This window comes from Ambystoma mexicanum, chromosome 3p, assembly GCF_040938575.1.
Source record: "Ambystoma mexicanum isolate Mex_15411 chromosome 3p, UKY_AmexF1_1, whole genome shotgun sequence".
In the NCBI taxonomy this organism is placed as follows: domain Eukaryota; kingdom Metazoa; phylum Chordata; class Amphibia; order Caudata; family Ambystomatidae; genus Ambystoma; species Ambystoma mexicanum.
The window spans coordinates 1,127,327,890-1,127,354,707 of NC_090925.1; the positions used below are offsets into that span (position 1 = coordinate 1,127,327,890).

General features: G+C 45.3%; 1 protein-coding gene across 1 annotated transcript in view; it reads right to left on the reverse strand.

The window, feature by feature from the left end:
- Nucleotides 1–589: 589 nt before the first annotated feature.
- Nucleotides 590–26,818, reverse strand: part of LOC138581296 (exocyst complex component 1-like) — a 137,227-nt gene continuing 110,998 nt past the window's right edge. The window contains exons 2-3 of the mRNA XM_069652507.1: nt 11,898–12,028; nt 590–2,729 (exon numbers count right to left, since the gene is read on the reverse strand). Of these exons, the coding sequence (XP_069508608.1) occupies nt 2,475–2,729; nt 11,898–12,028 (386 nt within the window). The 3' untranslated portion in view covers nt 590–2,474. The remainder of the gene's footprint in view (nt 2,730–11,897; nt 12,029–26,818) is intronic.

Genomic DNA, 26,818 nt, shown 5'->3' on the forward strand with positions numbered 1-26,818 from the left:
TATCCCATATGTTATTTGATATGTCTGTGCTCCATTGGGATAGACGTAGAGAATAGTTTAAATATATATAAGAGCATTTAAACACCCATAATCCTCCATATGTTAATAAGATATGTCAATATCCCCACCAGATACATTAAGAGTGAGGTACTAGATATATGTAAGCACCAGAGATCAAGTCGAGGTTACACGCGGGTGGACGGAGTCTCCCCACTTTTTTCAGGAGTCCCCCCACTTTTTTTCAGAGGGAACATTGTTATGATAATTTCTGGTGATGCCACATTCAATTGGAATGTTAATGAGTCCCCACACTTTTTTGACCCCCACTTGACCCCTGGTAAACACCTTGAAACTCTGATAACCCCACAGATGAAACTGGTGTGTCTATGCACCCACTATTTATGTATATGCAGAGTACTCTGTAATTTATGTGTAAGAGACTTTAAACACTAAATCCATGTGAAGTACAAGGCTAGTTATATACAAGAACCTTTCAATACCCATAATTCCCAAAATACTAAATTGGCATGCCAATTGTCTTAACACAATATGCAAAGTACAGGCAATACATATGTCACAGGCTTTGAAAACAAACAATCCACCATTTATTAAATTTCCATGGCAATATTTCCATCCGAAACATATGGAGTACAATGTGCGGTATGGTATGCTCGAACACAAACAATCCACATTTATACATTCTTTTCTTAATAAAAACATGCACAGTACAGCGTCAAATATATGGAACTACCCCCCTCACCTTTGGTAATCAAACAGAAATATCCATGTCCATGTTGCCAACAGCACCATTAATAAATAAGAGGTATTACGTGACCATATACATTTAAACAGGATGTTCTTTTTTTGTGTTTCGATATTTTTATTAAGATCATTAAGAATACAAGATTTGTATAATACGTCTTAGAACATCATAGTATGGTCTGCATAAACATTACAAAAAATATTAGAGCAAGATGTCCGTCAAAAGTGTGATTAAACAACACACCAACCTTGAATAATGAATATGAGGAAATGAGCACAAATGCAGTAGGCTGCAAGTTAGCATAAACTAGTAGTTATATAAGGTACCTATGATCAGGAACTTGGATACAAACATTACACTAACTAGACTAACGTGAACACGAGGAGGGAATATCATATCATATGGCATATCAAAGGGGAGGGAGCAATGGTTATTGAGATATGCGAAAAGCAGTGTTATAATCTTTTCCAAAAGCCTATAACTTTCATTACCTAGAAAATCTAGAAATTGCCATTTTATAAACAGTTTCTTCTAAAAGGTTAATTGGAAATGATTGTTTGCATTTACACCTAATCCTGGTTTTTCAATGGGAAACATGAAAAACGCATTTTCTGGTAAACATAAGAATCTCTCAACATCCTTAAAACCTCATGTGTAATCTGTGTATGCCTAGTTTTCAAGTTGAAATATGTTAAATCCATTATTTTATTTATTTGCATTTTTAAACGTGCTCACCCAGCCGCGGGGAGTTGGGGATCAAACCTGTGTTGTTTTGTGTCGTCTTGCTTCCAAGGCGAACACATAGCCGCTGAACTATCCTTTCGGGACGTTGCTATTGCCTGACATTGCTCTGCATAAGCAATTGCTCTTCCAGTTTTAAACGTTTTAAAAACGTTACACAGTTTTGTCAAGTAAAGGAAAATTAAGCACATTTCAAAATGGTTTAACTTAATATTTAGTTAATATACAATTGAATCATTGGGTGACTTTCAAAGGTATATTGAATAACAGTGCCATCTAGAGGCAACAACGAGAAATGCAGGTGATCATCCCAAATGGACCTCTTTATATTTTTTTTATTTTTTTTTTTAAATCGAAGCTGCCAAGTGACAGGATGCATGCGAGCAAAGAAAGCAATATGCACATTGTATCAGATAGAAGGAAAGGAGGGCGAGGATTTAAAACAAAGGGGACACGAATTTCTGGAAAGTATAGGATATTTTCTGTGAAAGAATTGAATATGCTTGAATGAATGATGGTAAATGCAGTAGCATTCATTGACTTCCGGCTTTATGTGGGAATCTACCGGGCGTCCTTTTCTTTGACCTCTCTCTCGCTGAATTCACTCTTTCACTGAGCACTTTGTTTATGCAGCACATTTTCTAAATCAATGAAATGTGTAGAGAGTGAAATATGCCCAGAAGAAGAAAGAAACATGAAAATATGTCATCAGAATTTGAATAATAATCAATAATACGGGAATACGGGAATGGGCGTCAATGAAGGACCCTGCAAACTGAGTATTGGTGACTTCATTTTTATAAGAGGAGATCATGAAAAACCTCTAGGTGCGAGGGGGTCATTTTCCAATACGATATTTTATACAACTGATGCCTTTAGAAGATGCATGAAGGGCAGTGGCCGCTGAAATAGTACGTTTCAGCCAGTAGCAATGGAAATAGGTCAGCTGTGCTATAGTCTCAGCACACTTCTATAGGCAGCTTAAAAGACACACACAGTTCATGGCTTGAAGGCAAAGTTTCAAGGCAAGGACGATGTCCTCTGGGACCTGTAAAAATCCAGCATCTTCCACGTAGTCCGTGTCAAAATTGAGCAACTCAATGTCCTCTTGGTAATAGGACTTCTTCAGCTTTCGAAGGCGGCGTACAAAGGCGTACTTGGAGGCAGTGGTACAGGCCTCCCAGTTGTAGACCTTCTCAAAATGGAGGTCAAGCCAGCGGTTATCCTGGAAATGAAACATGAAAGATTATAGACCGGAAACAAGCGTGTTTCACCAGACAGGAACAATGTTAGATCACTTTCATTTATTTATTTTATTTATTGTGCATTGTAAGGCGCTTAAATATCAAGAATGTGTGTTTCAACGCGCCCACAAGGCAGAGGGGAGGAAGCATGGGAACAAAGGCAAATAGAGGACTGAAGAACAGAAAAGGGGCGGTCCTGCTAGTCCTTGTGAGCATTCAAAACGTGCACGTGCCGGGAGAGAGAATGGGCAGCGGAGGCGCTAAGTGCTTGGAGTTCCACAAAGGGAAGTGCCAAGGAGTCAGTTGAGTGCAGAAGTAGTGCATGGCAGAGATTGCTTGGTACAGAGTGATCACCTGCCAATAGTAAGTGCAGGCCAGTGAGGACACAGGCCAGTGGGTGCCCAAAGGCAAGTGCTGGGGTGGGGTGGAAGGCTGAGGGCGATTGGGTTGAAAGCCGGGACACAGAGGGACACATAAGAACCCATGCCACCAATCTCAGTGACTGTGGGGGTATTAGAAAGGGGGAAGGAGGAGGTGAAGAGGAAAGTCTTGAAGTGCTTTGGGAATTTGAGGAGAACCGGCTCAAGACGGAGGGGCAAGAGGGACGCTGTTCCAGAGGAGGGCCCCAGCCGAGGAGAGAGATCGCCACCAGCTTTCTGTTTAGAAAACATCAGTTTGTATGTTCATGCATTGATGTTTGTGTTATCTATTGTAAAGACAACATTTTGAGTTGCTTGTCTGAAGTGCACATGAAAAGGTAAATTAATAGTACAAGTTTATAAGTACAAATTAGAGCAAGGGTGCATTGTGGTGTTAGGCAGAAATATATGCAGTACCCTTTGGGAACACTACACACAATTAGGACTACAAGTGACAGTACAATGTCACCTTTGGTACAAGCCTGTACTACACATTTATAGTGGTAGCGGAGCAGCCAGACATATCTCAAGAGTAAGTGAGCAGTACAAGATAGTTACACAAAGGACAGCAATTACTATGATTCAGGCAAACACTGACTCAAGGTTTCTAAGTAAAAGAATATATATTTATTTACTTATCCGTTGTATAACAGTTCACCTTTCTAAGCAAGTTAAAAATCACAATCATAAATACACCACACCACTTCCCTTAAATTCTAGACAAGTTAGTCTCACAAAATGAAGTGGGAGCAAAATGGCATTCCAGCAATTTAAAAGGGAGGCAAAGACAAAGTTATCAGCAATTAGGTCAAACCAACAGGTAAGTATTCTGAGCAGTTGAACAAGAGGCTACACAGTTAAAATCAAATAGAAAAGTCTTAGGGCCAAAGTCAATGGTTCAAAAGTCTTTTGCTCAAGATAATAGGTTCAATGTAGTTTGTAGTAAAGTTTGTGGCACAGATTCCGGACGAGGTTGGTTGGTAGAAAAGATAGTTCAAAGAGAAGAGAAGGACAAGCCCTCGGATTGGAGAAAGATTTCAAACACTTTCACCGTGGCTGAGCGAAACGCACAACCGGATTTGCACAGTACCTTAAAACGGAGAGGGGGCTGTAGCTGAGGCAGACGTTCCTGGTAGTTCCTGCAGGCTCACGGTTCCTGAAGCGACTGTCAGACTAATCACAAGTAGGAAGACTGGAGGGTCCTGCACCACCCAGGGAAGAAACCAGCAGCAGTGCCAAACAACAAATAAAAGGTGCGCTCCTTAAAACCCAAGCAGGGTCCGACCTTCCTGGCAACCCTGCACACTTTAGCTCTGTACAGCGAATTTGACCAGAGGAGGGGTACTGGCTTGTAGTTTGGGCAAACTGGTTGGTCCCACCAGCTCAAGGGAAGAAGTTTCCTGGAGGATCTTCTCTGTTGTCGGATTTGGAGATTCGGACCCGCAGGAGGGCTTCACCGGGCGGTTCAGTCGTTCTAGGGGTCCTCTTCTTCCAGTTCCTCATTGGTTCTTTCGTTCCAGTTTTCCCCCATTCATACAGCCTGGCTCTCAATCACACAGCAGGGTGGCTGGCCTGGCAAGGCCAGTCCCCTTAGCCAATCGGACAAGAGTGCGACTTGGGTTACTACGGCAACCCATGGCAGGAGTCCGAAGCTCCCTCCCTCACATCCTGCCCACCTAAACTATCAGGCGCCTTAAGGAGGGCTTCTGTGCATAAGCCCACGAAAAGACAGCGAACAAAGGAATCATCCCCGGTTTGGCACGCAGAGAAAAACACGAGAAAGACTTTAACAAAAAGAAATGGCGAATAAACCCAGCCGGAACAAAAATAAAATGTATTTGGTCAGGCGGGTTTATGTTCCAGGCTAATGTGATAGCCTAAAACATTACCACGTTATATAAGATAATTGCGGTAGGAAAGTTAGGGTAGATACCACTGCCACCAAGGGAGCGAAACAAGGCTCCAAGTGGCACAGACAAAAAGGGATAAGAGTTAACGCTTTCCAATACTCCATGTAAGATGGGGTGTACTGGGTCTGTGGTTTAAAGTGTCTATATAAAGTTAATGGCAACTTTACCTGTTTCTGGGGGACAGTAGTCAGCCCCAGAAAAATGGAATCAGTGGGAAGTCTCAAAGACAACCCTGTGTCACTGCACTGAAGGTGCTGTGTAACACACAAAAAAAGTGATGCACATGGAATAGGTGAGGCCCCAGTGCCCAAGATCACACAAACAGTAGAAATACACATAGCAAAACACATGTAAGAGTGGGGGAAAAAAAGGCTCACACTCTTACCAGGTGAAAAAAATGAATCCTAGAAATCCAGCAAAGCTGCTGGCGGACTCTTTAGGTAAGGGAAATCAGCCATGTATGAGAATTCTCCCTAACATGTGGTGACTGACCATTGTTGGGTGCATGTCATTGAAGATTGATTCTTGGTCTAGGAGCTAAGAGGCAAATGGGCTGATTCATGGAATTTGTGCACTGAAAAACGGGGATTTGTGCGCCATTCTGCCTGCAAATCCCTGTTTAACAAATAGGGATTTGCGGGCATAATGGCGCACAAAACCCTGTTTTTCGGCGCACAAATTCCATGAATCAGCCCCAAAGTGTATTGTTCTGAGGAGCTGCCTGGGCTCGAAAAGGTAAGGATCCTATCTGATCTTGGGGTAGACTGCTTTAAAGTATAGGTACAGCACTGGGGAAGGCCACAAGGGATCACGATGTGGCTTCAAAGGGTTACACATGATTATAAAGAAATACATTACAGAGAATGCTGTAATAACAAAAATGTTATAATGAAAAATATCGAATTTTTAAATTTCTTTTTATTTTGGTTGGCCCTTCCCCAAACCTCCTGTTTCCCTATGCTTTTAAATGCACCCCAACTCCCTCCCCACCTGTTTTAAACATACATTTGATATTTTTTCATGATAACATTTTCGTTATTACAGCATTCTTTGTAATTTAATTTGTTAAAATCATTGCATACCCTTGAAAGCTTTGGGTGTATGGGTCTTTGGTTAACTAGAGTGGACCTTCATGCGCAAATGCACTGCTTTTTATTTTGCATGAATAGAGTTGTGGATGATGATTGCTTTTTTAAATGGAATCTGGCACCAATTAGGAGGCAACAGAAGGAGCGGCAATAAACAGGTTTGTTGTTTAATAGACTTGGGGCCTGATTTACAGTATTGTTTGCACGCAGAAGAGTGACTTTGCACACTTTTCAGCGCACAAAGCGCCTTTCATTGATACATGGATCCGACTTTGCTGGCTCTTCCGGGACCTTGCAGGGCCTCTGCGCAGGCGCGGCATGTCTGTTTGCAGTCGAGCGCTTTGTGCGAGACTCCACGCAAAGGGTGGGACAGGCCTATGCAAGGGAAAAAAAAGAGGGCGGAACATGCCTATTCCCCATTCGCCACACAGAATGAGGAGTAACAAGGAATTACGTGGCCGTATCGAGGGGCGGGCTACGCAAAGGAATCGAATGCGCAAGGTTACGTGGGGAAAGATGAACGCAAAGCTTGTGATCTCTCTGTCATATGATAGGAGGCGCAAAGTCCGAATTGCATAGGAACCAATGCACAAAGGGAAGGTACAGTCAGGGATTTGGGCGGGCTGGCACGCAGTTGATGTGCCAATTGAAGTTAGGGGTGCACTTATGAAGATTAGCGCGGTGCAGCTGTCATTTATGGGGATTTACACGCAGATTTACCGGGAGCCGACTTGAGTTAAGAGACATGTAATGCATTTTGTTGGGGTGTAGTTAGGAGTTACGGGGGACCATACGCAGTGTCAGCGGGGTGCTGCGTTGATCGCGGGGGATGGCATTCATTATGGACGGGGTGCATGATGGCGGTGATGCGGACTGCGCAAAGGTTGGTATATGTGGCTGGATCTGCTTTTTTGGTTGCGTGGCCTGGGTATTCCAGGGGCAACTCGATTTGTATTGCGCATCAGATTACTTTGTCCATCACATTCCATGAATACGTGGAGCGTGCAAAGAAAACATTGCCCGCTGGTACGCGCAAAGTAATGTTCAGCACAAGGGACTTTGCAGGATTTTTGCACACATTCTATGAATCGGGCCTTGCATCGGCAGGCTGTTTGCATTGCATTGCGCTGTACAGTTTACAGGGATCAGGCTGATTCTGTGGCGGGTTGTCAGTACGGTAATACCCACTCCAACAATATATGTATAGACTTTGTGTTTGCATTTTCAGTTTGTTTTCGAGAGCAAAGACACGTTTTAAAAAAAAAAAAAGTATTAAGTTTACATTTGTAATCTGGTCCAGATCTAACATGCTGATGTTTCATTTGCATTCAAACTATCTCTGACTCATCCCCAGGCTTTGACGTGAAGTACGGAGGCTTTACCCTGTTCAGAGAAAGACTTCATGAAAACTCTGAGAGCAGCGGGAATGTTCACTTTCATGGTGCAGAGTTTCAAGGAAGGGAGGACATGCATCATTTCAGGCTAGGCAAGCATCCGCTTCCGCATTCAAGTTCTGTGATGGGCAAATACAGTTAGGCATTCTGTGCGAATTCTCGCGTGCAGACTGCCTATTTTTCTACGAGGCATATAGTAAACAGTATGGGATATGATAATGAGATCTTCACATGGTGAAATGTACTGGCAAGGCGACCTCATTGCCACGAGGGAGCTGACTGGGTCTGACTCTGAATTGGTCTTGCATGAATGGCATGAGCAGGTATGGGCCTGTACCTCTGCCACTTGCCTGCCAGCAGGGCTCTTTTGATCCACCTCACCCAGGTTAGCCCCTCCTTTTCATGATCTTGGGGTCATCCTGTTGTCATTGATGTCAAGGGAGTTCTAGAAGAACCAGTAGGCAAGTGGTGCCTGTGCAGATCTTGCCCAATTTTGAGGGGCTTCTGGGAGGGTTATGGGAAAGTGAGTGGTCCTCAATGCCCACCTTTATCTAGGGCTTTTTAAACTTGATGAAGGAACAACGGTCCTGAGTATTATCACCCGAAGGAGTTGGATGTTGGACGGTCTTTGTGCTGAAAATTCAGTTTTGGAGTTATGGGTCCATATCTTTTTGTCCTTAAGAACTGACGCTCTTGGCCTGGGGCCACGTGAGAAGAGAGTTGGGAAGCGTGAATCATAACAAGTCTCTGATTTGAGGTTGGCTGCACCACTGAACCGGATTTCAAAGACCAGTCATTTGGGTGCACCAATGCTGCTTTTTAAAGTCACTGGGGGTCATTACGACCTGGGCGGTAAGGGATACTGGCACCGGTAAGGAGACCGGTGCCGGTAATCCCTTACTGCCCTATTCCAAGGTCCCTTGGCTGGGACCGTAAGGAACGTGTGGTCAGACCACACGTCCCTTACGGGTCCCGCTAAGGGACCAGGGCACTAATAACGGGCTTGCGACTTGCAAGCTCGTTATTAGCGCCCTCCCCATTCCCATTGAGCCCTATGGGGGCTCGAATGGGAATGGGGAATGGTTTCTTCAATGGGGATTTACCGGTCCCGCAAGGGTCGGACTACATCGGTAAGACCCCATTGAACTACACCGGACACAGGCACGGTATGGGAGGCAGCCATGGAGCTAACAGCTCCATGGCTGCCATCCATCTCGTAATGAGGCCCACTGTTTCTTTTAGAGACAGAAGATTTTTTGACTGTTGGAATGTCAAACGCTTGTTTTTTAAGTTATGGTCTAGCTTTTTCTAGTAACTCAAAGTGAACATGTGTCTTGTGGTGGAAGTCTTCCTTCAGATTTTGTGATTTTTTATCTGGGCTAGACCTTTGAGAGGAGAGGCAATGCATATGCCGTATGGGCTCAGCTGGTCTTTTGCTGAAGGTCACGTGGGAGGAAAGCTGAGAGAGGGAGAGAATCTTTTCATTTGAATGCCATAGTTTCAGAGATGAGGGGGCACCAGGAATAGAAGACTTTTTGTGAGGACATTTTTGGAAAGTTGGAAAGACTTTGGGCCTGATTTGCAATGTGTATTTGAAAGGGATTGCACATTGTTAAGTGCTTTTGTAAATCATGCCTTTTTATGCTTTAGAAAGAGAAAGGGTTTTGGGAAGTTGCAGCCACTGAATCCTGCTTAGTTGTACAGAGATGACTCCAAGCCCTTGCTGAATTTTAGACCCAGCTGGCAGGAAATCTGTTGACTGGCCTGGATATGGATGTTGGGTCAGGGAGTTGAGATGGCCTCAGTCTATGTGAAGCTTTTCATGAATGATTCTTGCCAAGAATGGGAAGGTGAAGGAGGATATGCAGTAACACTCTAGACTATTTTTAAAATTATTTCACCTATCTGCATTGTAATGGTTTGATGAGCTTGAGGTGTCCAAAGAGCGGCATAGGGAATACAATAAACGGCAGTACTTTTTGTCTAGGATTTCCTGTGTAGGTAAGATGTGTGTTCGATGGAAATGATGCCACCGGCTTATCTTGGTTGAGACTGAGCATGTTGCAGTTAGACTTGGAGATGGCACCCATACTGGCTTGTGAGTTGTGGCAGAAACATAATTCAGTGAGAAGAGCACCACCTACTGTTTAGGCAGAGAGGTTGGGTTGTTAACAAAGTTAAGGTTCATTTTGGTGGTAAAGGTTGCATAACACCAGGTACCGGGTTTTCCAGTTTGGTTGATAATGAGTAGATTGGCCCGGGCATGCAAACCTTTCATGTTTAGTTGCACTGCTTAATGGCTGTATGTTTCAAGGTGCGCATTAACTTGGCATAGACCTACTATTGGGTAGTGACCTATTTTATCGGGTTGGGAATGGTTGTGGGTGGGGAGTATGTTGATTGTGACATGTTGGTCAGGACAGTGATTACGTGTGACCTGGAGAAGAGGGTTGGCTAGTCCTGTGGTCCAGGGAATGAATGAATGATGGAAATGTTACTCCACGTTTAAACAGACAATTGCCACTTGACATAACCCATTAAACCCATCAGATGAACATGCAGAGATCTGGCCCACAGGTCATCCCACTGAAAAGGCGGCCGTGTGTCTGGTAGTCATGCAATGGAGATCACTGTATTTAACTCCATATGACTGCTGAGGATTGGTGGGACCCCCAAAAATATTATGAGATATCGCTCCTTCATCTATCTTTCTGTCACGTGACCCACACAGTATTTCCAGGCATTCTTTCATTTTTCCTTCCCAAAGGTTTGTGTTGTCAATTATAATTATATAATATATGTTACAGTGGTCAAAGCCTGTATCCTTATGAAACACCACCTTCTTTGGGAGACCAATTAACAGCAGTGTATTTGAAATTATGTATTTTTCATGGGGAAGCAAAACGAGGAGCACTGCAGTTACGAAATGGTCAGATTCTTGATTAGAAATTTCCAGAAATGAAACTGCTGCTCCTCCTCGTGCCTTTCGCTGACCATTCATTTGTGAAGTGTTGGCATTAAATAAACATTCAGCCAGTTCTCCTTAATGCAAAAATAAGATTAGAGTCCTTACCAAATTAATCTAAAACCTGAATGCGAGCGTTTCAGAATTTGTAATCCTTCAGCTTTACTTTTTAACATGGGAGTATGGGTTACTTTTAAATGTATGTCTTATCCCCAGACTGTATTTATGATTGATTTGTTTTCGAAATGAACCAGTCTTTTGAATCTTACTATTTGTGCTGCAACATTGCACTTGTAACAGACTGCTTCCATACGAATTTGGTGGTAAATCTGCCAGTTTACCACTAAAATAATTTACCGTTACTGCCTCTCGGTCCTGTGGCATTACCACAGGATGACATGAGGTGGTATGGTATTGTACATCTCCATTCCTGAGTCCATAAAACCGGACCCCATGAGAAAAATGGTGGAATTACCATGAGTGTTAATACTGCACAGTAACTCTACAGATTCTGGGCTTTAAAGTGAAGGATTTACCTTCACCATTTTGCTGGAGGCATATTCTCAACTTCAAGGTCAAACTCCATAAAAAGTGGTGGCAAAGGAATCACAGCTATTTTTTACCACACCTCCAAACTCGTGATGAGGCCCATAGTGTATAATGTCTCTAGTTCAGATTTCGCCTGTTGAGTTTGAATGCCTCTATGGGCATAGTCTACAACTAATACAGGGATTACATATTATTAGCACCTTGAAAAGGGCTCTGGCCAGTTAGGAGCAGTCTGTTTGCTCTGGCTAGCAACCCCTTCCCTGCTCCTCCTTTCTTTCCCCGCTCCTCCTTTCTTTCCCCGCTCCCTCCTCACCCCTTAGCACCTATGTACTTTTTTCATGGGTGCTAAGACTGTGTTAAACATCAAATAAAAGAAAACTCAGCTCGTAGTGCAGCGCTGCTGACCATTTTCGCACTCTGTTTCCTTATCGATGATGTCTCGGTCATCACGACAGAAAACGGACTACAAAAATGGAGTGTGGCACCGCACCTCAAGGTAAGATTTCCTTTTTTTGTTATACACACCCTTAGCAGCCACGTAGGAACTACACGTGTGCTAATGGCGATACAACCCTCAGGGGACGGAGCAACCACTGCAAGTGTCAGGCCTGCCACCCACATTAAGGAACTCTGGCTTCACTCAGGCCACTGATTTGGGCAGCTGGTCATTACAGACTGAGTCGGCCCACCGCAAGGGTTATATCACTTAAATCAAAATTCATTCAAGGTAACAATTGTATGTCCAGGAACAGGTGTCAGAAGTCATGGAGTAATTGACAGAGAGAAATATGATATTAGCACGTGCAAAACACTAATGTACTTACCTGAGTGCCATCTTTTCCATCGATCAAGGTCAGGTCTTTTAACAGCCACTTGTGTTCTATCTTATACAGGTTGACTGTCTTCTCCTGTATCATATGCACGCAGATGATCCGCACGCTGTTGCCTCTGGTGACTGGAAAAGAAAAGTCAATTGCAAATTCAGACAAATAGAAGCTTGCTACATGGAACCTAATTGCGTAATGTGCTAGATTTTACAGTGCTGTTATCAAACTCGATTCAGAAGACACGTGGAATAGAGAAAAACGAGGAGGAAAATAAGACAGACAGTCTTTAAAAGAGAATTATAGAAACATCTACGGTGGTGTGGTCGTGAGAAGCCTTGGAAAAACATATGTAATTTAGAATAGAAGGCAGTGGGAAGGAAGGATGGAGGGCATGTACACATTGATTGAGAAAAAGCTGTGATTCGGAAGTGATTGGGCGAATGGATTTTTTCACAACCGACCAACAATTCTAATTTTGAATATAATGGGAAAAGGGGAGAATAGAGAATTAAGCATGTGTGAAAGCCATAATAAAACATTTCTCAAATGATCCATGTGAGTAGAAGTGGGATAAGCAAAAGATATTACAATCAACAAAGAATGAGGTATTACTTGTGGAAAGGCTGGACGTAGCAAGAGAATGGACATGATTGGAGAAAAGAAATCCACCCAATACACGTTTTAGAATATAAGCGGAAGTAAAACAGTTTGTGGGGAATGAGTGGAAGTAATTGAGAGGGAAATATGCAGAAGTGAACAATGGAACTCGTTTTTATAATGGTTTGATAAAAATGGAGTAAGACACCATCAATTGTCTACAGTCAAAATCTTAAGTTTCAAACCCGGAGGCCCCATATCTTGTTTTACAAACATCTTCATTACTCCTTATGGTGCCACTTTCATTGCCTCTATCCTATCATCTTTTGGTCTATTCTGCCACTTCTAGAGAGATGATTTAAACATGTCCTCTAATCAGCAGGACTACATCATCTTGGACTAATTCCTCAGGATGGATGACCTTTCACTCCTCCCTTTGCAATCCAATGTAAATCTTCTTCCCTGCTTTTAAGCTATATGTCTGTCCATGTCTAGCCTTTTTTCTCTCCCTCCCACGCCTCTAGTTATTGTTCTCTCTCTCTCTCTCTCTTTCGGCACATAATCTTGGCGTTATCTTGCCTTATTATATGAATTATGCAACATGTGCATGATTCATTAACTTTAAACTTTTCAAAACAAGCAGCAGATGTATTCATCCGTCTGGTCTGTTGTGGTCACTATTACTTCTCTCTCCTTTGGCAGGTTCTCATACCAGCTAGGACAGCAGTCTCCCTGCTGTGGCCACATGATTTAGAGTAGCAGCAGATTGTTTACAAATAATGTGATGCCTCATCTTTTGGTAAATGGCCTAGAAAAGCTGCATAGGAGGATAGCACAGGGGCTGGTCAGGACCACGCAAAGCAACAGAGGTTCGAATCCCAGAGCCGCACTTAGAAACCAAACTCATATAAGCACTTTATAAAAAAAAACAATTAAATAAATAGTGTCTAGTGTGTGGCTTCAGAATCACATCTAAATGAACACAATCCATTTGTGTTTCCTAAAAAAAAAATGCATTGACAGGCGATCCAATCATCCTTAAAAATTAGAGTGGTACATCTACACACATTAAGGTAGTCCAGATCCTTTCTGCTTAGCACAGTGTTCCAAATGCATCATAGCCTCCAAAATCCAACAATCCGTAGTATAAGACACAGTCGCAAACACTTAATGCTACTATTACCACTTTAATTCGCCTATTTAAACAATCTCTAGAAACAACATCTAGTTTTGTGGAATAGGAAGTCAGATAATGCCTGCAGCACAGCCTTTTTTTACTATGGCACTTTAATTCTGAACATTCACTGTAACATAATTCAATGTATTTGTACTTCTACCTAAGTGAAACCAGACATACCAACCCATTACCTAGCTGAGAATCCGAGACAGGTCCAGAGAAGACTATGGCCCTTGCACTAAAATGACACAACAGAGTGAGCAAGGAACCACACATTATTTACCATTGTACCCTTTTTCGAAAAACAACTTGACCAAGGTCTTCCCTATTTAAGGACATTTCCCAGCAGAATAGGAGACTACATTGCTTGAGAACTTAATTTACTCCCCACTCAGAAGGTAACTGGAGCATGCCAGAAGATTCCAAGGAACCTTCGGGTGTGCAGATCTTGCAAAGAAGACCATGTCCTGGAGACCTTACAATACATATTTATCTTTTGTCCTAATCTACATTCTATTCCATTTTTCATTTTTCTCGATTCCTCTTTAATGCCTCAATGCTTTCTTGTTCTAGTTTCTGGATGCATATTTTAAGTAGAAAACAGATTTCTTTGACAATTGCGACTTAAAATGTAGCTTTTAGTATTTTAGACAGTTGTTAGATATGTTTTTAATGTGCAGGGGTCCTTCAGTTTTTGATATGTTCTTTGATTTGTTACAACTCCTTTGATTGTTTGTTTTTAAATATTTGTGTATGGTTTATTTGTACTAAAACATATTACAATAAATAAATTAAAAGAATAGAAGTGACATATTTGAAAAACGCTCCACTTAGCAAAGTCCGTATGGAAAATGGCTTTTAGAGCAATCAAGCATTCCATGGTCACTAAATTTCCCCCTAAATCCAGAGAAATTCTAACAAAGTACTTTATTGAGTTTTAAAATCATAACATGCTAACTATAACTTTGCAAAAGGCTGTGTATTTCCAGAGAGGCCGCTCAGTAGTTCTAATAGCTGCTAACACCTCTGTGCAACAGATGGACTGGTCTGGAGTTACATAGAGCGTATGCAGCAAAGAGCACACGCTTTACCTGATAGCAGCATTAATACAAAGAGACATTCTGAGAGCTTGTTTTTGATCATCAGGCTCAAATGCAGCCTAAACTCTATAATGTCTCTTTACTAGGTCTTGTTCACTCTCCTGCCAGGCCTCTCTTTGAGTCTCTTTGGGGTGCTCCTTCACCGCCTCTGTTCTCAACTGGACTCTCTCTTCAGGTTCCACTGGGACAAGGAAGATGTCTCTGCACTTCCGCCCAACCACAGCCTCTGGGCTCTCTCTGTGCCTTCCGGGTTCCCCTCTGCATAACTTTGCTCTTGGTCCGCAAGGGTACTGGCCCTCTGCAAACACCAGTAAGGTTCTGCAGATTACCCAGCGCTCTCGTGGTCTTCTTGCAGCTTTTGGCGGGTCCATCACATTGGTTTCTCGCTGCGCGTCGGATCTCGCCTGCCATGGATTCTTCCACTGGATGCCAGATCTACCAACAACCAGCTAGGTCATGGCTCTTCTCCGCCTTCTCATTCCTTTGTTCCCTGCCTGCTCGGTCCAAGCATTCATGTCTGGAGCGTGCCCTCTCCGAGCAGCTCCACTCCCCAGCATGAAGTTGCTCTGGGTCTGGACTGACAACGAGGAGAGTCCTTCATCAATTTTAATGCCTGATTGTCTTTCTAGGTTCCAACAGCTAGCATGTTCGTATCAGTTCCACGTAGGGCTCTTCATTACCCTGCTCTTCCTCCTGGCAGTACTTTTTGAGTCATCCATATGCACTCTTTCCTCACTCTTCCTCATCACAGTACTATTTGCCTGATGCACATGCATAAGGAAATTATCAGAAGAAAGAAGAGATAGCAAGGATGGGATTATCTGGTCCCTATTGGTATGTTGGGGTGATAGTGGTCTGGCCGCTTGATCGTGTGGATACTCCGTTCTCTCTGGTCTGTCCTCACTTCTCCCATAGAGGGAGTCCCTACCCTTGGGATCTTCCCTCTGAGTACCACCCCCAGGGGGACTCTCAGATAGCGGCCTCACCTCCCTGGCCCTATGGGAAGAGTCCCCCTCCCAGGATGAAGTGACAACATTGTGGGATGCGTTACAAATGGCACATTTTAAATCTTCTGTTCCATCGCGTGAAACACAGCGGCAAACATTGGTATAATGTTGTGTTGCACATGTTTTCAGGCACAACATACTATAAGTCTACCCTGGTGCATGTCAGCAGCAAACACAAGCATGTTCTACTTTTAGTAAGTGCTTTTACATGCTAAATATAGTTGTCTGTCCAGTGTGCTATATAAATGCCTCAAATCAAATCAAACATGCATAATGTACGTGGGATCAACATGAGGGAGAAAAATATCCTTCTCTTTGCCATGGGAGGGAAACATGAACTTCCAATTATTAGTCAATAAAATGGCAGCTGGTTACATGTCTTTATAGCGAACCATTTTATGACGAATGCACTTATATTTTCGTTAGAAAAGATTTGTTATAACAAATTCTTTTTTGGGGGGAAACCCCTGTTTCTCACCGCAAAAAAACCCACCCCAACCCCTTCGCCACAAGATTTAACCCTTTACCCCACCCATAAATGCATTCTTCATAACATTTTTCGTTATAAAATATTCAATATATGTTCATTCTTATATTCAAAATAAAGACGGCATACCATGGCAGCCGTGTCCATTGATAAAAAGAAGTGTGCATTGTTATGAAAACACGCTAAGGGATATATATGAGCGAGATACAACAGGGGATTGTAAAATGTTGTTACTTAAGTGATATGTTATGGAAAATGATATAGAAGGGGTCTGTTCAACTCACTCAGGACTTCACTTTTTCAGATGGAGATGCTCTGGTTGCAATGAAAATACACTGACTCTTTCTCCTGTTGCAACCTGAGATTGCAAAGTGGAATGTATTCTTCGACAATCTTGGTGCCATGACATGAATAGCAAACTACAGATTTGGCAAAGGCAGAAATGCAAACTGCCCCGAAATGAAGCCCCTGGCAACCACCCATGCGAGGTTAGGCGGACCTTTAAAAGATGTAAAATCTTCACTGGGGTTTTCAGGCAGAGACTGTGATTTCTGCCCTGCAGGATTACAAGGGTGAGTAGTGGCTAAAGCACCTACTCAGGGCTCAAACTGCTACAAAACAAGACTGATCTGAATCACAAAGGTAAATCAGGCCCGGTCAAGAGATATACCTTCTTCAATTGGAATGGTAATGTTGGCCAAGGGAAGGCTGTACTCTGGAGAAGGGCGTGAATGTGATCCAGTAGCAACGGAAACAGCAATGAACAACAGTCCAAAATAGAGAAAATGTCTAATCAAGGTTCAATGAAAAATGATACTCTTTAATTAAACAGGCCATCTCCAAAAATAACTAAACATCAAAACACTACAGGAAACCCACCACGGAGGAAAGAACACAGAATATGCAGAGACAGCAAGATGCAGCACCATGGGTAATGAATCAAGGGTGAGAGGCAACTAAAAACTGCAATGTTCTATTAAGGATAATTTCCTGTGTGCAGAAAAGGGGATTAAAAGTGACATAACCACTCTCCACAGCACAAAGGTGGAACAAGGGGGCAGTTAGCAGTCAGAAATACCCATCTGCAGCATTGAACAAGGCTTCTCCTTGAGATGGGAGGCTTTCCTGAGGGCCCATGAAAAAGTTGACCATCTTGCCTATTGGAAACTGATAGCTGGCGATGAGGTTAATGGGGATTTAAATTGTCAATGCTGCATCACGGGCGAAGCCTGGAGGCAGCGTTCCAAAAATTATATGATAGTCCCAGGATGCTAAGAATTGTCCTGAGATATCGGACCTGCCTGAAAAAATAGAGTACAGGGGGAGACTATTCACTTCAATATAGAGGAGGTACATAGGGCAATTGCAAGCCCAAAGAATGGTAAAGCTGCCGGCCGGACAGAATCCGTAGTGATAGTTTTCAAGATGAAATTTGGATTTGGAGCCTGGTACTTTGTAGAATTTTTAATGCATTAATGGTTACGGGCACTGTGCCTGCCTCTTGGTGTGACACTGTCATTGTCCCTATCTATAAAAAAGGGGGAGGGGAATTTACCTGCCAGCTACCAGCTGATCTCCCTCTTAGACTTGGTGGGCAAGATTTTAGCAAAACCTGTTTTATCTCACCCTCAGGCGTGGCCACATGAAAAAGAAATCATTAGCAATCTTCAGGTGGGCTTTACAAAGCAAATGATCACAGTTGATCAAAGCTTTCACCTGCATCTGCTAATCCAGAAATACATTGGGCCTCATTACAAGTATGGCAGTCCGGAAACAATGGTGCCAGTAAGCTTACCGGTATCCTTGTTTCCAGACCGCCAGACTACGAGTCTGCCTGTGGGGGTCGCTGCGCCTGACAGGTCTGACCCTGCCAGGCGCAGCAGCCCCGGCTGGCACAGTGCCATGGAAGCACCGGCATCATCAGCAAAGGTGCTGGGGCTTCCGAGTACCCATTCCCATGGCATGGAGTCCTATAGGATTCCATGGGAATGGGGACTTACATATTTTCCGGCACCTGACTTCCCGGCCCGCCGGGACTTGTAATGACCCGGTGGCACTGGGAAGCTAGGTGCTGGAAACAGTGTTAGGAGGAAGGCAGCAACCCGCTGGTCGCACCGGCGGGTTACCGTCGACCTCGTAATGAGGCCCACTGCAAGATGAAGCTTTATGCAGTGTTTGTAGATTTGTGGACTGCATTCGACAGCATATCAAAGGATATCCTTTGGCAAATTATGAGGAAAAGCTGAGTACTGCAATTCAACTGTTGTATTCCGAAATCAGCCCCAAGCTTGACTACAACTCTACCACTGTTTACATTCTCCTCAATCTCCCCTCTGCCTTCAACACTGTCAACCATTATATCCTCATTAAATGACTCCATTATACCTTCGGCTTCACTGACCGGGCACTGGATTGGCTGACCTCTTTCCTCACTAACCGCCCATCCCAGCTGAAACTGGGCCCTTTCTCCTCCGCCACCACCCTCTCTACCTGTGGCGTCGCCCAAGGCTCTATCCTATTGCCATGGCTCTTCAATATCTATCTCTCCCCTCTTGCTCGCCTGATCCCCGTCTTCTCTCCTCATTTCCAGTGTTATGCTGATGACACACAGCTTTCCTTATAACTTCCCTCTACTTCCCTCTCTTCCTCCTCTCTCACCCCAACTGCGTGTCCACCATCCAGGCATTGTGTGCAGCAAATGATCTCTTTCTCAATGCAAGTAAGACAGAGATCCTCCTCATCGGGACACCTGTGCCCTCTTTCCCTCGTACCCTCCGGCCACCCTCTTCAGGCATTCTACCCCCACCATCTTGTGAGGCCAAAAACTGCAGGGTCATCTTTGACTCTGCTCTTTCCTTCACCCCTCACATCATGGACCTTAACATGAAGTCCCACTTCCAGCTCCACCTGCTCAGAGGCATTCTTTCTTTTCTCACCCCCTCCCAGAAGCTCAATGTCTCTAGAGCTCTGGTGCTCTCCAGGCTGGACTACTGCAACAGTCTCTTTCTCAATCTTCCCCTTCCCCTTCCCTCCCTTCGCCCCCTCCAGCTAATCCAGAACAAGGCTGCAAGACTTATTCTTGACTTCAAGCCCAGTCACTGTATCTCCCTAGCCCTAAAATCTCTCCACTGGCTTCCGGTGGCTGCAAGGATCAAATTCAAGACCATCTGCATCATCCACAAGGCCTTCTGGGGCCTGGGACCACGTGTTTAGGTGTCTAGTTGTTATGATCCTGTGAACTCACATTGGTGATGCTGTGGAGCCCTATGACATATTGCAATTTATGGGCAGAGTAAAGCTGGCGTTCAATTCTTGGCAATAGACCATTGCTGTTGAGTTGGGAGGACCTGCCTTGGTGGTGGTGCCGGCTGTCCCTATTAACATCTACTTGTTTCTGCATTGCCTGTCCTGCACCACATACAATAAAGGAGGCACTGCTAAAAAGCTTACCTGGAGTCTGTGTCCCTACCTCCACACTCCACATTGGCAATAAGCATTTCTGAACTGCTGTGGGGGTGCAGCAACAGACAGCCGCCCCCCATTCCACCACCCAGGGCAGGGTTGTGGTCTTTCCCTCCAGCAGGCCCTCTGAAAAAGGGAAATAGTGGGTGGGAAAACCGCAGCCGCACAGCAGGCAAATCTGGCGTGAACAAGAAAGCAGAGGAGCAGCGTCGGCCCAGCGGGCTTCTGCTGGCCCAACAGCTGAGCCCTGCCCCGCACAACAAGCAAATCCGGCGTGAGGGCGGAAGCCGCCGTCGAAGCAATCTCCTGCTGGCACCACACTTGCATGGCAGGAGCGGCCCAGCAGGCCTCTGCTGGAGCAGGGGCAGAGAGCAGCCCAGCGGACTGCGCCAGCACTGCGGGCCCCAGCTAGCTCAGCAGGTGAGCGCTGTAACCACGTTTTTCGGCTTCCTCTCCCAGCATCAGCCATCAGAGCAAGGAGGACACTGAGCAAGGCTGGGGAGGGAGCCAGGTGTTGAGTGGGAAAATCATGCCCACAGTCCCAAGCCCTGAAGGAGGGGGCGGGGGCTCCCGGTGCAGCTGGAGAGGGGCACCCGGTGCATCTGGAGAAGAGCAACCCTGGCGGACCAGTGAAGCTCTGTACCCTTTGGCTGCTTCGAGAAGAGTGATGACATCACAGAGTCATCTATCAATGGCTGTGCACACCTAAAGCACGCCGTGCACGCCCATATCAATGTGCGCTTCAGGCCATGCAGCTTTCAGCAGGAACAAAAGAGTGTCTTCCTGTATCCGGGGCACCGGCAATCCTCCAGCTATGGAGTTATACAGTGCAGATTACACCACTGATAAAGAAAATGTGAGCCCAATATCTGCCGGCTCCCAGGCAGAGGAACCTGTATGCAAGAGGTACAGGATGCAGTCTGAGGCAGTAGCTGGAGAGCGTAATGCTGTTCTTCCAGATGATCCTTCATCAAGCAGGTATTGTGAAGGGCATGAAAACAATGATGATACTGTTGGAGAGAGTGACGATCTGCTCCATGCCAATAAAGAGGGGCTCTGCCTTCCCTGCTCCCAAGATTTTAACTATTCAGAAGATGAGGGCAAGCTTGCTTCTGTAATAGGCTGCTTTATACATCTCGATCCTCTAGGAACTAGATCCTGAATTCTGGAACTTTATACGAGTTTAATAATTGGGTCGGGATCATGTTAAATGCATTTACATGTGCATGTATATTGTAGACATGTTTAATAAGAAGCTTATGGTGGATGCAAATTGGTTGTGTACCTAGGTTTTCTCGTATGTTATATTATAATGGCGGATGCATTTTGATCGAATGCCATGTTGTTTTGTATGTGTTGCATGGTATATTTTACTGGGTAAAATGACAAAGATTGTGCCCTAGAAGTAAGGGAACTAACCCCTGCCGTGTGCTGGCAAATGCTATTATTCTAACTGGGGAGGGAGCGGGTAACTAAACCCTGCCATGTACTCTTCAATGTTGATGTGTTGCCAGGTGTCACCTCAGGGAACTAAACCCTGCCATATGTTGATAAAAGTAATTATGTTTGTTGCCTAGTGGCATTTGGGGGACGAAAAACGCTTCTTCTGGCTCTGCTTCATAGAGGACCCACCCGGGTCGGGGCCTAAGATGTTGCCAGTGCAGTGTGAAAATGTCTTTTTTCACAATTGATCCTATTCTTGGAGGAAAGCAGTCATAGTACCTTGTTTTGCGTTGCCCGCCTCTACCAAGTCTCACCCCGATTGAGGTTTGGGGGGCAGCACTCACAATTTCTCTTTCCTTTTCTACTGTTTGGACATTTCGTGTTCCACTGTCTTTAGGGGTTTCCACCTCTACAGTACCTTCTGTGGGTGCAGTTTAGGGGTGGTTAGTTAAGTTGTTACCTCACTGTTTCCTTTCTCCCATTTCTTCCTTGCGTTCCACTCCTCTGCTTTCCTAGGATCCTGTCCTTCACTTGTTTCCTCCTCTGTCTTGGCTCTATTTGTCTTAGTGAGGGTGTGGGGTTGAGGTTCAGTTGTGTCAGTTGGGGCACAGTGGACTCAATTGGGGCTCGGTTGTTTCAGTTTCTGGATGCCAGCTGTCACATTTGTGGCCTCACTTGATCTAGTGGGGTGTGTTAGTGTGGGTTTCACCTGATTTAGTGGGTAGTGTTACTGTGTTAGTGCTTCGTGCCCTGTTGGCCATGCAATTGTTCTAGAGCGTCTATGCCTATTTATGAGTTAGCTGTGTGTGTATGGGGATGGTCCTTGTGTGCAGGGGATTGTCCTCGGTGTTCCTTTAGGGGGAAGGTGTGTTGGGGACTGGTTGCCAGGATGGGGTTTGCCACAGGATGGGGATTGAGGTGTCTCGGTGTCACAGGATAGACATTGGCCTTGTTGTTCCTTAAGGAGAGGTGTGTTGAGATGTCTAGTTGTTGTGATCAAATTACCTCACACTGGTGATGCTGTGGAGCTCTATGACATGTTCGAATGTATGGGCAGAGTGCATTTTGTGTCCCTTTTTGGAAATTCGAATCCTGGTGTGTGTTTTTTAACATCTTTGCACCCCATTTTGCATTGCATTTTGTGTCCCTTTTTGGAAATTCAAATCCTGGTGTATGTTTTCTAACATCTTTGCACCTCATTTTGCATTGCATTTTGTGTTTCTTTTTGGAAATGTGAATCCTGGTGTGTGTTTTCTAACATCTCTGCACCCCATGTTGTATTGCATTTTGTGTCCTTTTGCAACTAATAGGCTGCCTGGTGAGGTTGTGCCAGGACTGTGCTGTGCAGCCACTGCTCTATCCTTCACCTACCCTCTACCGCCCCTATGGCACTCACCATCTCCTCTATCACCTATCCTCCCTCTCTCATGAAGTGTGGAAGAAAAAAGCATAAAAAAGACATCCTGACCATGAACCCTGGCCTATCCATCGCAGACACCTATGTCAGTGCAACTTCCAGACAGTTCTTCACTGATGTCCTCTTCTCTGACCCCTCCCCAGATCTATGCACTCCACATCTCATTTCTATACTCTCTCCTCACACATCCTCTCTCATTAATGATGGCAGCAAATGGATAGTCCTCTTGGCGGGCTTTGCATCATCTAGGTGTATCATTAATGTCTATCACACTAGCACTATCATGGTTTAGGGTTCTCAACCCAACCTCCTTCTCTTTGACCGGGGCCTGCCGTCGCGCATCAACTTCCTTCCCACACCTGCTAGCCCTTCCTCCACTCTCTCTGTCCCCTCTCCTCCGAATGGTGTACCACGCCCCTCTACCCCTACTTGGAAACACTTCAAAGGTGGAGACCTCTTGCAGTTTGCCACACTTAATGCTCGTTCGGCCATCAAACACTCTTTCGACATCTGCCTCCTTCTTGAAGACATTGACCTAGATATCCTTGCTCTTACCAAGACGTGGTTCAATGCCAGCTCAGTCACTGCTTTTGACTCCCTTCTCCCTGATGGCTATAAGATCATCTCCAAGCCTCGCCCTAACCATGCTTACAATGGGGTTGATGTGATTTTCCCTGAGTACGTCCCTTCTTCGCTCATACTCACCCAGCCTTACTCCTCCTTCAAGAGCCTGGTTTGCAAGCTGGTCATCTCTCCCACCTTCTCTCTGACCATTGCCACTATCTACAGGTCACCCGGCTCTACCACCTTGTTCCTTTCTGAATGGGCCAATTTATCTTCCTCTCTCCTCACTACCATCTCTAAACTCCTTCTCATGGGCAATTTCAACATCCATCTGGACTTCTCAATCATGGCATCCACTCTCTTCTGTGACCTTTGCACCTCGCTCTGCCTCTCCATTCTCCCTTCTGGCCCGACCCACTTGGATGGGAACACTCTTGATGCCTTCAACAACTCTGATCTTTCACACTCTGCCACAATGATCACCCCTCTCTCCTGGTCAGACCACTCCCTTCTCTCCTCTCATCTGGGTCCTCTCGGCCCTCTGACTGCACCTACTCCAGCCCTGCCAACCTCATTCACAAACATCCGTCTAATGAAACAAGTGTCAGCTGCTGACTTTGCATCCACCTTCACTCCCTCCTTATTCCCCCTGCTGCAGACTCTACCTCTGACTCTGCTCTCGGCAACCTCCATTTTGCCATTACTAACACTGGACATTCTTGCCCCAGTCATGAGGATCCGTCTGAAACCTGCCTCTAAGCGTAACACCTGGCATGACTCTGAACTTGCAGCCCTGAAAAGCAAGTGTAGAGCTGTGGAACGGAAGTGGCAGACCTCAGGCTCACCCTCTGACAAAATGGTCTGTCACCTGTTCCAAAGGCAATACAGACTATCAATCCGCACCAAGAAAGGGCTCAAATCCAGGTTTCAGTCTCTGGTGCATCCAATAACACGGCTCAACTCTTTAAAATCGGTAGGGAACTAGCCAGCCCTTCCGCAGTCTCCTCCTCATCTCTTCTGTCCCAGGCCCTCTGCAATGCATTGGCTACACACTTTACTACAAAAACTCAGGACACCCTGAGCACCCTTGCTTCCTGCTCTCCCTCCACTACCCCCCTGCCTCCTATGGCCTCTCCCACTCCTTCTGCCTTTCTCTCCTCCTTCTCTCCTATCACACCTGATGAGGTCACTAGAGTTGTCCGCTCCATGAAGGTCTCCTCCAAACAGGTTTCCCCTGCTCCTCCAGCACCATTAAGGACAACATTGGCTCTCTTGCCCCTGCACTTGCTGATTTCTGCAACAACTCTTTTGCTTCTTGATCTTTCCCATCCTCCCTCAAGCACTCACTTGTGCGCCCCCTCCTGAAATACCATTCAGCAGACCCCACTTAGACAGCCAACTACCACCCCTTATCTATCACTCCCTTCCTCTGGAAACTCTTTGAGAAGCTGTGCTCCCCCCAATTTACCCAGCACACTGAACTTGGTGTTTGCCTCCACGACCATCAAGCTGGATTCCGAGCATCCAGAAGCACAGAAACTGCTCTTCTGAACACCCATGAGGAACTGCCTGCATCTCTTGATTCCAATTCTCCAGCTGTCCTCATTCTACATTATCTCTCCTCCGCTTTTTATACGGTCAACCACTCCATCCTCATAGAACGGCTCCATGATACTGGGTATCTCGTAGCGGGCACTGGACTGGCTGACCTCCTTCCTCAGTGACCGTCCGTCCCAAGTTATTCTCAGATCTTTCTCCTCCCCTGCCACTCTCTCTGCTTGTGGTGTTCCCCAAGGCTCCAATCTCTCTCCTTTGCTCTTCAACACTTACCTTGCTCCACTGGCACACCTCATTTCAACCTTCTCCCCTAACTTCCAGTGTTATGCAGATGACATACAACTCTTCTTCAAACTTCCCTCTGGCCAGCCGGTTACTACCTCCATCATTCCTGACTGCCTATCTGCCATCCAGTCCTGGTGCACTTCCAATGATCTCTGCCTTAATGCCAGCAAGACTGAGATCCTTCCTATTGTGACTCCTAATCCCTCTTTCTTCCCCTCACTCTGACCATCCTCTATGCGCCCTCCCCCTCTCCTTCATCTGAAGCCAGAAACCTTGGAGTCATCTTCGACTCCACTCTTTCCTTCCTCCCTCACGTTCAGGAATTTGCCAAGATGGCCGACTTTCAACTCTACCACCTCAAAGGAATTCTCCCCTTCCTCCACTTTCCCCCAGAAGCTCTATGTCTCTAGGGCTCTGGTTCTCTCTAGGCTGGACTACTGCAATAGCCTTTCCTTAATCTACACTCTACTTCTCTACAACCCCTCCAGCTAATCCACAATAGGGCAGCAAGACCTATCCTTGTCCTCAAGCCCAGGGACCGCATCTCTACAGCCCTAAAAACTCTCCACTGGCTCCCGGTTGCTGCAAGGATCAAATTCAAATCCCTCTGCATCATCCATAAGGATGTCTTGTGCCAGGGACCACGCTATCTACAACTTGCTCTTACTAAATACTCTCCCTCCAGATCTCTATGTTCCTCCAGCACCAACTCTTTGTGGGTCAAGTGCTTCCCTAAACAGAGAGCTGGTGGACGATCTTGTTCCTCAGCAGGCTCCCTCCTATGGAACAGCCTCCCCCTTCCTCTTTCCTCCTTCCCTTCCTTCCTCCACTGCTAATCCCACAGTTGCTGAGATGGGTGACCAGGGCCCTTGTGTGTTCTTTGGGGCCCTGGCCTCCCACACCCAATCGCCTTAAGCCTCCGCCCACTCACAGCACTTGCCACGGCTCTTCCTGGCCTTTGCCACCACGGGCATGCACTTACTTATTCATTGACAGTTGACTACTCCCTAGCACTTCCTCCACTTGGCACTTACAGCTGTTCACTCCTGAGTACTTCCCTCCGGGCACAACTAGCACTTACGCCCCCACTCCCTATTACCCTCTCCTCTCTCTGCACTTGCATGTTCTGAATGCTCACAAGGCCTAGTAGTCCGCCTCAAGCCTTCATTGTTTTTATTGATTTTCATTCCCATGTTCCCTCCCTGTTTCCCTGTGGCCACTTTGAAACACAATTTACATGCTGTATAAGCGCCTAACAAATGCACAATAAATGAATAAATAAATAAAATGTGAGCAGATTACTGTACTAACACACAGGTGGACTGAACTCCTTTATGTCTGATTACATAATCTCTTGCCGCTGATCTGGCTAATAAAGAAAAGGAAGGAAAAAATTAAAATATTGTCTGAGTCGATGGCAGTGATGTTCCGAATGGTACCTTTACATTGATTGGGCCTGTTGCCCATTTTGGCATTCCTCCCAGGTATGGGCAAAATGATACAGGTGTCTCGGTATATGGAAATAACAGGGCTCCAACAGACTCATATCGGGACAACTATCAAGACAAAGCTAATAGAGGAAAAAACAAAAGAAAAGAGAAGCGCAAGTGCAACTAAATAGCTACTGCCCTACAGGGATGTGTGGTGACTGAACCACCTACTGAGCCCCCACACTTCTGCAAACCAACAGTGATCCCAATCATACTGGTAAATCAGGAACAGCTAAGAGATAAATGTCCTTCGCCTTTTGTGGTAACATGTGTTGAGGGAAGTGCAAGGGTGGGGAAGGAGGAGACTGACACATAGGTGGCATGCTTTTGGG